At 44.5% G+C, this 14615-nt stretch overlaps 1 protein-coding gene across 18 annotated transcripts in view; it reads left to right on the top strand.

Annotated features, from left to right (window-relative positions):
- The window catches only part of LOC110489723 (plectin), a 183765-nt gene that overhangs the window by 152513 nt on the left and 16637 nt on the right, over positions 1-14615 (top strand). For 14 of the 18 annotated variants that reach the window (XM_036948365.1, XM_036948357.1, XM_036948382.1 and 11 more), the window contains 19 exons: positions 956-1071; positions 1603-1703; positions 2351-2470; positions 3776-3871; positions 4065-4192; positions 6937-7030; positions 7471-7625; positions 7883-8183; positions 8400-8477; positions 8647-8808; positions 9019-9123; positions 9363-9458; positions 9604-9729; positions 10055-10207; positions 10447-10604; positions 10856-10982; positions 11762-11945; positions 12303-12323; positions 13194-13351. In XM_036948365.1, the coding sequence (XP_036804260.1) occupies positions 956-1071; positions 1603-1703; positions 2351-2470; positions 3776-3871; positions 4065-4192; positions 6937-7030; positions 7471-7625; positions 7883-8183; positions 8400-8477; positions 8647-8808; positions 9019-9123; positions 9363-9458; positions 9604-9729; positions 10055-10207; positions 10447-10604; positions 10856-10982; positions 11762-11945; positions 12303-12323; positions 13194-13351 (2479 nt within the window). The remainder of the gene's footprint in view (positions 1-955; positions 1072-1602; positions 1704-2350; positions 2471-3775; positions 3872-4064; positions 4193-6936; positions 7031-7470; positions 7626-7882; positions 8184-8399; positions 8478-8646; positions 8809-9018; positions 9124-9362; positions 9459-9603; positions 9730-10054; positions 10208-10446; positions 10605-10855; positions 10983-11761; positions 11946-12302; positions 12324-13193; positions 13352-14615) is intronic. The other 4 variants (XM_021562579.2, XM_021562550.2, XM_036948353.1 and 1 more) reach the window with 1 other exon arrangement.

Here is a 14615-nt window from a genome sequence, read left to right as displayed (position 1 = left end):
CGTGTGGTCATGCAGTGTGACGATATCCTCTCAGAAGGCTCCTCCTGCGACTCAGGCCAGGGCTCCCACAGCTCAGTGGCCCACTCCAGCTGCGACTCCCACTCAGGGGACCATGAGCTGGGCCAGGGGACAGGGCTGGGACATGACTGGAGCCCTCACAGCCTCCAGGGAGGGGAGGGGAGGCTGGTCAGCCCCAGTAGGGTAGAAGGGAGGCCCCCCAGGCCACGGAAGCAGCTCTCTCTTAGGGAGGTGCGGTGCCAGGAATCAGCCCCGAGCCCTGGGGACTACTACGCTGTCCGCTCCACCTATCACGTCAAATCGCTGTACGGATCTGCTCTAAGCTTCTCTCTTATTCGTCTTGGGCTTTACTTTCAGAGTATATCAGAATAATGTGAGCGTATTGTAAAGAGAATGAGTATACTGTGCCATAAAATATAGAATGAGCTCTAAACGGTGACATTTTTACTTAATGGATGCAATAAAAAATGAATTAGAGATGGATTTTTTGTTACCGATTTTTTTATTTTTTTATTTAATGTTATGTTTCAATTGGTTAAGATTTGAATTTGAGTAACAGCATGATTTGTTTGTGCATGACATGTTTCCTTTATGGGTACTTTTTATTTCACTTACTATCCTCTCCGTGGTGCAGATGAGTGTAACGGGGAGCGAGTGTAGGTGTTTATCTAATTTGAAATATGTCTGCCCTGGTTGTCTGCTGCAGCCCCATGTAACATTCCGTTCATATATAGATGCCTAGCACCTCAGGGGAGGCAGGTGTTCACTGCAGATTTATGACATACAGACGTGCCATTTAAAAACATTTTTTTTTAGGACAAGTGATATGTAGGTATGAATTATCAGTATCTGCCCGGTCAGTCCTTATACCCTCCTCAACTGCCTACACTGCCTTTACACCAATCGTGACAGATGTCCCATGGTTCTGTCTCCTCAGGCCTAGACTCATTGACATGAGTAAGGTGTACCGCCAGACCAACGTGCAGAACCTGGAGTACGCCTTCAACGTGGCAGAGACAGACCTGGGCGTGACACGCCTGTTGGATCCAGAGGGTAAGACTGCACAGAGATCCTCCAGTACATGTAACGATGGCTGACCTCCGCACCAGGGGTGGAATCACAAGTGCACACTGTATCAAAATGTTTTGCAACGGAAAACGTTTTCTTCCAACGCAAACAATAGTTTCTATTCGGCAAATTCCCTCCCCATTTTCGTGGTTTGCTTCTGTTTTGTTCCTAGCGAATGCACCGCAAGTTCTCCGCCCACGTACCACCTAGCTTTGTACTTTTGATATTTAACGGAGGAAGAGTCAGGCGTGAGAGACTCCAGATGGAACACGAAGAGCTTGGAAATATAATCCATACCCCCCCCCCCCCCCCTTTCTCCAAATCCACCATGAACATGATCTAAGCGTATAACTAATGTTTACAATCATCTTCACATACCAAACAATGACCGGGTACACTGAACGTTTTGTTATACAATGAATCTCAAAGTACTTAATTCCGTTTTTGGTATTTGCAGAGTCTCCATTCCTCTTTTGCTGTGAAAAAAAATCTAGAAACACACAATTATTTTCCCAGATGTTGACGTGCCGCACCCTGATGAGAAGTCCATCATCACCTACGTGTCGTCCCTGTATGATGCCATGCCCCGGGATGTCCAGGATGGAATCCAGGCTAACGTGAGTGTATTTCTGACCACCGCTGATCTCTGATCACTTCAATTATTTTTTACAAGATTGTCCCTAAACCTGATATACTCACAAACTGGACATATGTTATGTCCCGAGACTCAGATTGATACATTCAAAAAGGGGCACGCTAAGCCACTGTTATTACATTCAATCCTACTTTCAATGAGAGTGAATTCAATGAGAGTGAATTGTTTTGTTTAAAACACTGACATCCAGAGTCACTTCAGTTTGGAACCACAGAGGAAATCCTGTGATCGTTAATGGAGCTGCAGGAAATTAGCAACCTTCTGTGTTTACCTCAAAGAACCTTCTACCCAATAAACACCATGTCACACCACAGCATGATCCCAGCACACAGAAGAGCCATGTTGGAAAAGCAAAATGGTGTATTGCAGATTTTAGTGTGCCATTTGTTCTCCAATGATAACTAAACATATAATGAAAGTGAGTAAAGGAGGGAACCTTTGTTTATTGCACATAAACATACTTTCTCTCTCTCTCTCTCTGTTGACACCTAATTGAGTGAGGGTGGTGTGTGAGCAGGCGAGTTATCATGGCTCTCCAGGAGAAGGCTCTTGCTGTCTGTTGTTAAACCCTGTTATTGTCTGCTGTTTTCTGCTGTGTCTGTGTTACAGGAGCTGGAGCTGCGCTGGACGGAGTACTATGAGCTGGTCACTATCATTCGCCAGTGGATAAGCCACCATGTCGTTATCTTCGGCGAGAGGAGGTTCCCAGGCAGCTATGAGGAGATAGAGGTGAGTCTCCTACCTGGACAGTTACTAGTAGCGCTGTTGTGAGTGGGATTGGAATGCTACTTGCTGCTGGTCATATAAAGTACTATTACTAGACATAATGTATACTGGAGCTTGGATACTGAATATACTGTATGTGTTTCTGTGTCTATATATCGGGGTCTGTAGCTAAGGCATTTTTTTTTATTGCTGTGAATTATGTTTATTACATTTCTCCACACACACACACCTTCATTTATTTTCGGTTACCATAAGCCTATTCAGAGATGCCTTACATGATCAAATCGTTCTGGAGATTCGTTTCTCTGAGCGCTTACTGATATGTATGCGCACGTGCATCAACAGAAGCCACGCACTCCTGAGACGCGTGGCCGCTAAATAGTTAAGCCATTATGACCAAGCGGGTAGCTCTGCCGTTCGATACCACATCAACCGGAGCACTTACAGCGTGTGTCCAGCCTTGAGATTGCGGGCATCGTGTGACATCTGGGTGGATGGCGCCGGAGCTGAGGAAAGCAGACCCGAAGGCAAACATTATTCTACCTCAACCTCAGTGGAATCTTCCGTACTGCCCCTCCCCATTCCCTGGCCAGCTCTGAGTCGTAAAGCGTTTGCGTGACTGCAACTTCCTCTGTGGAGACAAAAAGGGACTGTCAGATAAAGGCTCGGTCAGCTAAGTTCTCCTATTGGATAATGTATATAACATTCACGAACCTATCAGTTGCTGTAATCCGTTTCCAAATCTTGTACAGTACATACATAGGAATTGTACAGTAAAACAGAGGAGGACTCACTTCTGTGTCCAATTTCCTTTATCAACTCGAACACCTATTATAATGGTCCCACCTCCTTTTCATCCGATGTAATGGCATGATCAGAATGAGCGGTACAAGGCTGGGTATATTGTGCTTCAAGGTGGTCTAGTTCCAAGATCTCTTTTCCTAGAAAATGGTTCCCAAAATACAGGCATAAGCAGTATCTCGAGAAGTCTCCTATTTGTTTCTATTTGTGTTTATACGCCATCTGTGTCTTCTTTTATACGCCATCTGCGTTGGGCCAGGAACCCGAAAGGTCGCTGGTTTGAATACCTGAGCCGACAATGTGAAAAATCTTCGGACGTGTCCTTGAGCAAGGCACTTAACACTAATTAGCTCCAGGGATGCCGTACTACTATAGCTGACCCTGTAAAACAACGCATTTCACCGCACATTCTTTTTTTTATATATATATACAAACATGTCCCCCTTGTGACCGTTCGTTCGAGAACGCTGGGAAAATGTTCTCCTTCATTCTGTCTCTCTCTTTCAGATCCTGTGGCGTCAGTTCTTGAAGTTCAAAGAGACAGAACTGCCTGCAAAGGAGGCCGACAAGCACCGTTCCAAACTCATCTATCAGTCCTTTGAGGTTAGCCATGCACAGAGCTTCTATTCTATTATTTTCTATTCTGTTTGCATTCTAGTCTATTCGATTAATTCTATTCTATTGTATTCAATTGTACTCGACTCTATTGGATCCCATTCCATTATACTCTAGTCAGTTTTTTGACAAATTGATATAGATAGATAACACTTATTATTTTACACCACCCCCTCTACAGAGTGCAGTGCATGCTGGTCAGGTCAAGGTCCCTCCAGGCTACCATCCCATTGATGTGGAGAAGGAATGGGGCCGTCTGCACGTGTCCATCCTAGAGAGAGAACGACTGCTCAGGATAGAGTTTGAGAGGTGAGTGAGTAAAGCTGTGTGGTGGATATCAATGTCTGGCCATATTCTTCCACGAATTCCACGATTCCATCAATCCTCATCTGGATCTACACTGAACGAAAAATATAAACGCAACATGTAAAGTCTTGGTGCCTGGGGCAGCAGGTAGCCTAGTGGTTAGAGCGTTGGACTAGTAACCGGAAGGTTGCAAGTTCAAACCCCCGAGCTGACAAGGTACAACTGTCGTTCTGCCCCTGAACAGGCAGTTAACCCACTGTTCCTAGGCCGTCATTGAAAATAAGAATTTGTTCTTAACTGACTTGCCTAGTTAAATAAAGGTAAAATAAATAAAAATAAATAAATAAATAAAATGTTTCATGAGCTGAAATAAAAGATCCCAGAAATGTTCTATATGCACACAAAGTGTATTTATCTCAAATGTGCACAAATTAGTTTATATCCCTGTTAGTGGGGATGCCAAGATAACCCATCCACCTGACAGGTGTGGTATATTACGAATCTGATTAAACGCCATGATCATTACACAGGTGCACCTTGTGCTGGGGACAATAAAATGGCACTCTAAAATGTGCAGTTTTGTCACAAATCTCAATACCACAGATGTCTAAAGTTTTGAAGGAGTGTTCAATTGGTATGCTGACTTCATGAATTAATGAATGTTGCCAGAGAATTTAATGTTCCTTTCTTTATCATAAGCCGCCTCCAACGCAATCTTAGAGAATTTGGCAGTGCGTCCTACCGGCCTCACAACCGCACGTGTATGGCGCCGTGTGGTCGAGCGGTTTTCTGATATCAACGTTGTGAACAGAGTGCCCCATGGGGGTGTTGGGGTTATGGTGTGGGCAGGCATAAGCTGCGGACGACGAACACAATTGCATTTTAGCGATGGCAGTTTGAATGCACAAAAATATAATGACGAGATCCTAAGGCCCTTTGTAAGGTCCATTTTTTTTTTAAAGGTATCTGTGACCAACTGATGCGTATCTGAACTCTCAGTCATGTGAAATCCATAGATTAGGGCCTAATGGATTTATTATTTCAATTGACTGATTTCCTCATATGAACTGTAACTCTGCGTTTATATTTTTGTTTAGTATATATCTACTCTCTTCAAGTGACCTTGTTAGTTTCTGCCTGTTTTGTTAGAAAAGAATCGGTCTTCATGTTACAAAATGGGAAGAATATGTCATTGTTCGACACAATACCGGTCATTGATTCGTTGGTCTGTGTGAGAGAATCCTGGATAACTAACTCCATTAGTCGATTAAACCCAGTTTTCCTTGCTTGAACTGCTCTGGGGCCTTGTTTAGGCTGGTTTGTCGACAGTCAGTTCCTCTGGAACAGTAATGCCATTGGCACGCCCGAGGTTTGCTATCTATGATGCCGTAGGGGCTCGGACACTGTCCTGCCTGATTTCTCTAAGCTCTTCGGGGATGACTTCATGCGTCCTTGACTTTAGATGGACGTTTCCACTAGTTTCTTTGATTTAAGTAGCGCCACAGAGCGTCGATTTAGAATATCAGACCGTTGATGAGTGCAACTTACTTACAGCGGATGATTCATGATTCATATAAAAACCACAGAAAGTGACGGATGGATTCTTCTCGAGACAATTCTATCGGACCATTTCCTTGTTAGTTACATGTGCCGTTTAAACCGCTGCAAGAACAACATCTGAAGCTAAGTAACGCACAGTAATTATATTACCCATCTCCCCTATTTCGGAGACTCTGTATCCAGATGTTGTGATTGAATCATGTTTTCCCTCTGCAATGAAGGGATTGCAAAGAAAGACATCCTCTGTTCACAGGGGCCAAGTCTTGTACAGAGCGATTTTTTATTTTTTAGAAAATGCATTCTCGTAACTTAATCAGATCTGATTACCTGTCAGAAGACATCAAATACCAATATTATCAATATCATAAGGCTAGATGGCTGGAGTGGTGTTGTGTTGCAAGTCGTCTTGAAATGGGCTGGTCCACTGTCATGAGACAGCCTTGTTTGCTGGGTCCACGTTCAGTATAATGGGCAGTTCTCGTTTGCTAGTTTCAACTAAGTTCATCAGACTGGGCTGTGCTCTATCTGGGCAGCCTTATTCATGAACTGGGATGAGGAATGGCTGAACAAGCGCAGCAGAAATGTGTTGTCCCTGCCAAGACGGGAGAGAATTCCCATGACGCGATGGGGCTGTGTTAAGAAGAGCCACCTCTCTACCTGGGACTTTAGAAGGGAGAGCATAGGGACAAGAGTATGGCATTTGTGACGGACCCTTGTAGAGTAGAGTACCTGCTGCATTCAAAGAGGCTGTAAGTGTCTTGTTCTGGACTTTCAGTGATTGTGCTGTTGTGGGTAATTGTGTTACTATGTTATGACGGTTTTAGCTGTGGCCAAGCAAGGAATATGTTATATTTGATACTTGATACATAAAACGTTTTTGTTTGTTTGTTTTTCTATTGATTCGTTCACTTTTAGCATTGTACAGAAGTGAAATTCTATACCAGGTCAGTGTTTTGTCCAGATCGGTGTTAATGCTCCTCTTCTGGGGCGGCAGCCTAGTGGTTAGAGCGTTGGACTTGTAACCGAAACGGTTGCAAGATCGAATTTCCGAGCTGACAAAGTAAAAATCGGTCATTCTGCCCCTGAACAAGGCAGTTAACCTACTGTTCCTAGGCCGTCATTGAAAATAAGAAATTGTTCTTAACTGACTTGCCTAGTTAAATAAAGGTAAAATGATCTTCCCTCAGGCTGGAGAGACTACAGAGGATTGTCAGTAAAGTCCAGATGGAGTCAGGTGTGTGTGAGGAGCAGCTCAACCAGCTGGAGACCCTGCTGCAGACGGTGAGTCTTGGACTGTACAGTGAGGAGGCTGGGACTGAGGCTGGGACTGAGGCTGGGACTGGGACAAACTAAGGACAACCATTGTCCTCAATTATGTAAAGTTGCTATAGGCCAGTGATTGTCTAACTGGAGTCATATGCTCCAGTTAGAAAATCATTAGCTGTCTGTTTACTACCTCATTCAAAACCAATGTGTCCAGTCATCCAATCAGAACGGTATTCCCTCTCCTGTCATACAACAGCATGAGGTGGGCTGGATAAGTACAGTCTCACAGAACAAAAGGAAGATCTTAACTATCTCCAACAACTTTGACAAGCCATGAAATCCTCCCAAGTGGAGGAAGCATTACTTGTCTGTCAACCATAGAAACCCTTTACCTTCTGTCTCTCGAAAGCTCATAGGTTAATGACATTAATATTGGTATGCCCTCCTCCCTCTAGGACATCCGTCTCCTGAGTGCAGGGAAGCCGGCTCAGCACACTGCCGAGATGGAGCGGGACCTGGACAAGGCAGACGGCATGATCCGCCTGCTCTTCAACGACGTGCAGCTGCTCAAAGATGGACGCCACCTGCAGGCCGAGCAGATGTACCGCAGGTGTGTTGGCCGTGTCAGTTTCTCACAAAATGGATAATAAAGTATCTATTTTCTATTTGATTCTATTCTATTATATACACTGATCGATTACAACGATTTGCTTTGTGAGGATAGAAACAATTTTCTCTAAATGATATCCCCATCCCCCTCTAGTCATGATTGAAACCTAAGCTTGTTGTGTAACCATACTCATGTAATCGAAGAAAATGTGTTACAGGACAGAACACTTACCTGTCGAATGCGTGTCGTTCCCACAGGGTATACCGCCTTCACGAGCGTCTTGTGAACCTGCGCACCGATTATAACCTGCGCCTCAAGTCGCAGATGATCCAGTCCATCCAGCAGCCCTCCACCAGGGCGCGTCCTGAGATGGACGAGGTGACCCTGCGCTACGCCCAGGACCTGCTGACCTGGGTGGAGGAGAGTCAGAGGCGGATTGACGAGGCCGAGTGGGGCTCGGACCTGCCCACCGTGGAGTCTCAGCTGGGCAGCCACCGGGGCCTGCACCAGACCGTGGACGACTTCCGCGCCAAGATCGAACGGGCCAAGGCTGACGAGGTACTAGACCTTAAGGGGGCAAAGGGGAAATATGTTTTAGTGGGGTGTTATAATAACTTTGTTTCATAGACTCTCCGTATATTTCCATATCTTTTGTATTTGATCTGAGGGAATGGAGACATTGCATACGTTCGTTACCAACCTCAAGTGCTAGATCCTCTCTATCTGACTGTGACATTACATTGATGTTGCCTGTGTGTCTCTTGTGTCCCTCAGACCCAGCTATCCCCAGTCAGTAAGGGGACATACAGTCAATACCTGGGCAAACTGGACCTTCAGTATGCCAAGCTGCTGGTAAGATCTTTATTCAGAAGCATTCTTTTGGGTTAAATGTCATATTTTTGGGTGAAGATGCTGTTATGGTCAACTACCACCCGGATTGGTAATAATTGTATTCTCATAAATGTACACATACAGTATGTCATTTAATCTGTATCTTCCCTCTTTCACTGCTCTCTCCCAGAACTCCTCCAAGTCTCGTCTGCGTAACCTGGACTCGCTCTATGTGTTCGTCAGCGCGGCAACCAAGGAGCTGATGTGGCTCAACGACAAAGAGGAGGAGGAGGTCAACTACGACTGGAGTGACCGCAACACCAACATGACTGCCAAGAAAGACAACTACTCGGTAGGTCTAACTGCCCACCCAGAAGCCCATATACATAACTTGACAAATATATCAGAAATGCTGTTAAGACAGCCTGGTTGCTCAAATGCACATTTTCTGAAGCATAGAAAAAGATTGAATAGATCATACAGTATTTCCAAACTCTGGAGTAGTGTTCATCTGAATGTAAGGCTGTTGATAGCTCATTGATAGCTCATCTTCATTTGGAAGGGTCTAATGCGTGAGCTGGAGCTGAGAGAGAAAAAGGTCAACGACATCCAGGCCACAGGAGACAAGATGCTGAAGGAGGGCCACCCCGGCAAGAAGACAGTGGAGGTGAGCACAGCACTACCCCCTAGTGGTCTCCATGTGCAATAACAGGGTAAACCTGGATGCATATGCATTAGTACACAGAACCGCATACCGTAGTAGATTGTTTTGCAACTGAAAACAAGCATGTCTTATTGGACAAGTTCATGTAGTCCCTCCGTGTTTCAGTCTGTTTTATCCCGCTTGGTGCCTAATGAACACGACCCTGTTTTGCCCAACTCTTGATGTCCCCCTTTAATTTCCAGGCCTTCACAGCAGCCCTGCAGACTCAGTGGAGCTGGATCCTACAGCTGTGCTGTTGCATCGAGGCTCACCTCAAAGAGAACACAGCGTACTACCAGGTTTGGATGCTCAGAATAATTTTCAAATGAAAGAATGGCTCATAAACCTGCACGTCTCCATGAGTAATAGTTCCAAACACAATTGTTGATGTCCTCATTGATTGTTCAAACATACATGCCCTTATCCTCTTGTGCTTTTTCGCAGTTCTTCTCGGACGTGAAAGAGGCTGAGGAGAGGATGAAGAAGATGCAGGAGATGATGAAGAAGAAGTACAGCTGTGATCGCTCCACTACGGCCACGCGACTAGAGGACCTGCTGCAGGATGCTATGGTGGGTAGCCTACGACACAGTTGGACTGTGTATGGATGCTTGTGCTCACATAAAATGTGAGGTCACCTAGCTCTGGGACCCATATTCATAAATCGTAAGAGTAGGACTGCTGATCTAGAATCAGGTCTGCTTTTTATATATATTGAATGGAAAGGGGTTATATGATCCTAGATCAGTACTCTTACTCTGTGATACTTCATGAATATGGGCCCTCGTCATAGGCACAACTTTAGTCGCTCAAATGCAGAGAAAGCAAACCAGGAAACCCTTATCTTTTTGTTCCATCTTTTTCGGGAGATTTTGAAGTATTTCCCTTCTTCACCAGGAGGAGAAGGAGCAGCTGAATGAGTTTAAGACTCACGTGGCCGGCCTGAACAAGAGAGCCAAGACCATAATCCAGCTGAAGCCCCGTAACCCCACCAAGTCCATCAAGGGTAAACTGCCCATCCAGGCCGTGTGTGACTTCAAACAGATGGAGGTAAGCATATCATCTTTATCATCACCTTTTGAAGGTATCTGGTGTAGGAATAACGCTCTACCTATGTAGAGAGGGTAGAGACTTTCTTTTCATTTGTTTGTTTCGTTCATCACTCGTTTTTTTCCCCCATTCATTAATTCTTCCTGGTTTATTCATTCATTCTTGCTGGTCTTGCCATCCACCATCCATCCATCCATCCATGGACTGTAATGTCTCATATACTCTGTCTCCCTGTGCAGATCACCGTCCATAAGGGTGAGGAGTGTGCTCTCATCAACAACTCCCCACAGCCCAACAAGTGGAAGGTCCTTAACCGCTCAGGCATTGAGGCGGTGGTGCCTTCAGTCTGCTTCCTGGTTCCACCTGTCAACAAGGAGGCTATGGACAGTGTGTCCAGGTGAGACTCTTACATCAATACACAGTGCTCTCCATCAATGGATCACGCAGAGCCCGTTTTTATTTTGTTTTTTGCCACGTCCCATATCTGTTTGCGCTGTCTTCCCTGACAATGACCATAGGAGTTGGCAAGAAGATACAAACAGATCTGGGACCAGGCTGGTTTTTCGTAACCTAGCCATGAACAAACTCTGGGCCCTAGTTATATTTGTTTTACAGTACAGTAACACTTCCTTCTGTCTCCTTCCCCAGTCTGGACTCTGGTCACCAGTCGATGCTGATCCTGTGGCAGAGAATGCATGTGGACATGAAGAGCATGCTTTCCTGGCAGTACCTGACGAGAGACATCACACAGATACGTAACTGGAACATCACCATGGTAAACACTAGTAATCTGTGTTTTTGTTTATCTTAAAACCAACATTTTAGAAAGATATATAGTAATTAGAATAGTTTGACATTAGTTAACTGTTTGACGTTTAGACGTGTACTCTTTTAAGTTAAACGCGATCCTCACAGACAGTCAATCAAGGGAGTCGAGTGGTCACCCTGTTTGTGTTACTGTAAGTGTGCTGAATTGAATGGGGAGATTTCCCATACCATTGTTGCTTTACGGTGAGGTTGAGTCTCGAGCTCTGCTATTTATAGAGCAGACCATGTAGACATGGACAAGTGTTTGATTGAGTTAGAAAACCTCATGGGTTTCCAAATGGAATTATCGCCGGGGAAAGTTCTGATACTGCTACGACAGTAAGGAGCCGTGTCTACCAAAGCGTTTGTATTACGTGACAAACAAACTAAAAGCCTTGATTGTGTTGTAGATTTGATTTTATAAAATGTAACCGCCTAAAACAGCTTGTGATACAAGCAGTGTACATGGACAGAATGACAGGGACAAATTGACCGGCAATTCTGATAGATTCCTCTCTCAAGGAGGTTTTGAAAGATGACCATGCCTTAGATGGACTATTTACTTACCCATCTCCTTATTCTACCTCTCCCTCTTTTTCCCCTGCTCTCCTACCTCTTCTTCTCTCTCTGTCTTCCCTCTCCTTCTCTCCTTTTCACCCTATTTCTTCCTCTCTCTTCTCCCTCTCTCTCACTCTCTTCTTTCTCTTTCTCCCTCTTCCCCCCCCCTCCCCTCTCTTCCCTCTATAGTTTAAGACCATGAAGGTGGAGGAGTACAGGCTGATTATGAGGAACCTGGAGCTTCACTATCAGGACTTCATGCGTGACAGTCAGGATTCCCAGCTGTTTGGTCCGCACGACCGTATGCAGATCGAGGGCGACTACTCTAAGACCACACAGTACTACGACAACCTTCTGCGCTCTGTGGAGAAAGGTCAGTTCCACCTACATGCTCATGAACAAACACAACAAACCTCTGGAACCCTTTATTTTACAGCCTGGTACTTACCTGGTGTTTACATGGTATTAACTAAGAAACTAATGGGGTATTAGTGGGTACTTCCTGGTTTGGTGACTTCCTGGTTTAACAAATAATGAATGTGTAATTACCTAATAAACAGCAGGCTGCAAAATAAAGTTTTGATCTCAGTAAGGGTGGCATCTAGCCTCCTTCTCTGAGTACCACCAGCAAACAGTCTTTTATACAGTGGATGTGTGTAGTCAGGGGTGAAAGGCGTGTTACTGTACACCAGTTCGGCAACATTGGCTAACTGTCAAATTCACCTTTCAGGACCAGTGGTTAAAACCAAAGGTGAGTGTGTCACGCTAGGCTATAGCTCACACAGGCAACAGTGAACCCGCCATGCTCTTGAACTATGGATGGTTGGGGCATTCAAGAATGAACGATTTGTTGTTTTCGTCACTCCACCCCCGTCAACTTACAGTGTTCACATTGACAGCAATTTCGCTAGCTCTTACAGCTTTTGAGTGAGTGCATGATATCTTTTGTATTTTTTTTGTACATTTCCTGTTTCCAATGTGGCTTTGTTTTTTTTGTTATGCAATATCGTGCTTTAGAAAGCACATTCAGGTAGTGGTCAAGCTGTGTTTTGCTGTGTGTAGAGATACCACTGCACAGTGTAGTCGCCTGCATAGAGGATCATTCGGAATGAAATGTGCTTTGTTTGAATGCGTATCGAGCTGTGTGTGACACACTACATGTGAAAACATGCATGTCTGATCATGAACCATATGAATGCACTGCACAAAGGTGTGTGTGTGTGTGTTGGGGGGGGGGGGGGGGGGGGGGTGTATATTTAGCATTCTCTATCGCTATCTGCAATTGTAATTCCATTCAAAGCAATGAGGTATTGCAAGGTAAAGAACGTACATGGAAGACATCAAGGGAAAGGCCTCACCACACTACATTCAACCCTCTATCTTATTACACCTACAGTGACCTCACACCCATCCTGCCCTAAGCTCCTCACCATGATAATATAATAATTGTATTATTATTGCCAGTCAGCAGGCGCTTCTATTCGAAATGATTTACAGTACAGTGAGTGCATACATTTTGAGTGTGTGTTCCCTGCGGGTATTGAACCCACAACCTCGGCGCTACTCGTGCCACGCTCTTACCAATCCTAACCAATCTCCACAATGTCCACGCTGCACACAGGTGAGCAGGACGAGTCGACGTGTGTGACCTACATCACCCAGATCAAGGACCTGCGTCTACGGATAGAGGACTGCGAGGCTCGTACCGTGGCCCGCATCCGCAAGCCCGTGGACAAAGACCCCCTCAAAGACTGTGCCCAGAAGACCACCGACCAGAAGGTACTGTACCTACACTGGAATAACTAAAGAATACGTTCCGACCTAGGTCGAACCTGTTTGTTGGACAGGTGTCCCCCGTAAAAGACGCTCAGTGGATCATCCTGTATAAATAAAGGATAATGAAGTATAACCTGTATACAGGTGAAGGTAGCGGTGGGGGAGGGGCATGTCAGTGCTAGTGTCCATGGCACAACAGATACCGAAGTTAATCCCCGAAACACAATGGTGTTTTATTTGAACACTGGGAATAACATCACAATGAGCCCTGAATGTATTTTTTTTTAACAAGGAGCTACTTTAAAACAGTTATGGGAGGAGGAAGCACCAAAAATGTGATACCGAGCAGGGTTTGGTAGGTTACTTTGTAAATGTAATCCATTAGTTACATGTCAAATTGTAAGGGATTACTTTCCCCTTAATAAGAGGAATTAGAAGAAGGCAAACCTTTATATTACCAATTTACTGACATCTATTACAGGACAAATCAATGTTAGCGTTTACATCGCTGGCCATATGTTACATTTTATTGGTTGGTTATGTAGGCTTCTTCTAACCCATTGCTTTCTACTACATATAATAAATAATATGATTAGGCAATATCTTGACATTCAAATCCAAAGTCTGTCAGATATCCCGTCAGTCCAACTAATTAATACCCCTTGATCTTCGATTATTCAAGTTGGATCATCTTTGGATGCCGACAGCACTCGCACCATTGGAAGACATAGCTTGGACAAAAGCCTATTCCTACTCTTTTCCTGCGATCCTATTGCATTTGCTGTGTCATCATAGTTGTCTCTGACTTGTGGTCAGATTCACTCAGGTGGAACAAACTGGAACTTTTTGCAATGCTCATTTTTTCACAAACATCCTTTTTGAATGTAAAAGTAATCCTATAAGTAATCATCTAGTTTTTCAAAGGTGTCTGTAATCTGATTACAATATTTTAGCTGGTAACGTAGCACAGTTTTTTATAATTTTTTGTTGTTGTAATCTGTTACATGTAATACGTTACTTCCCAGCCCTGATACCAAGCTACAGACTGGCACCGGAAACAGGACAAAGCACTACACAGAAAAGGAGAGCGAGAGAATGAGGAAGAAAGAGAATGAGGGAGAAAGAGAGGGAATGAAATATAGAGAGAGGAGACAGCGAGGCTTAATTACAGCAGATTGCAGCTATGGATAGGGCTTTCTGCAGTGAGGGAGAGAAATGTGAGAAAGAAGGAGGCTTGAGAAAGGACATATACACCTACTGTACGGGA

This window comes from Oncorhynchus mykiss, chromosome 2 (genome assembly GCF_013265735.2).
Source record: "Oncorhynchus mykiss isolate Arlee chromosome 2, USDA_OmykA_1.1, whole genome shotgun sequence".
Lineage (NCBI taxonomy): Eukaryota > Metazoa > Chordata > Actinopteri > Salmoniformes > Salmonidae > Oncorhynchus > Oncorhynchus mykiss.
The sequence above is the reverse complement of the archived record's forward strand: the minus strand, read 5'-3'. Positions and strand labels throughout refer to the sequence as shown.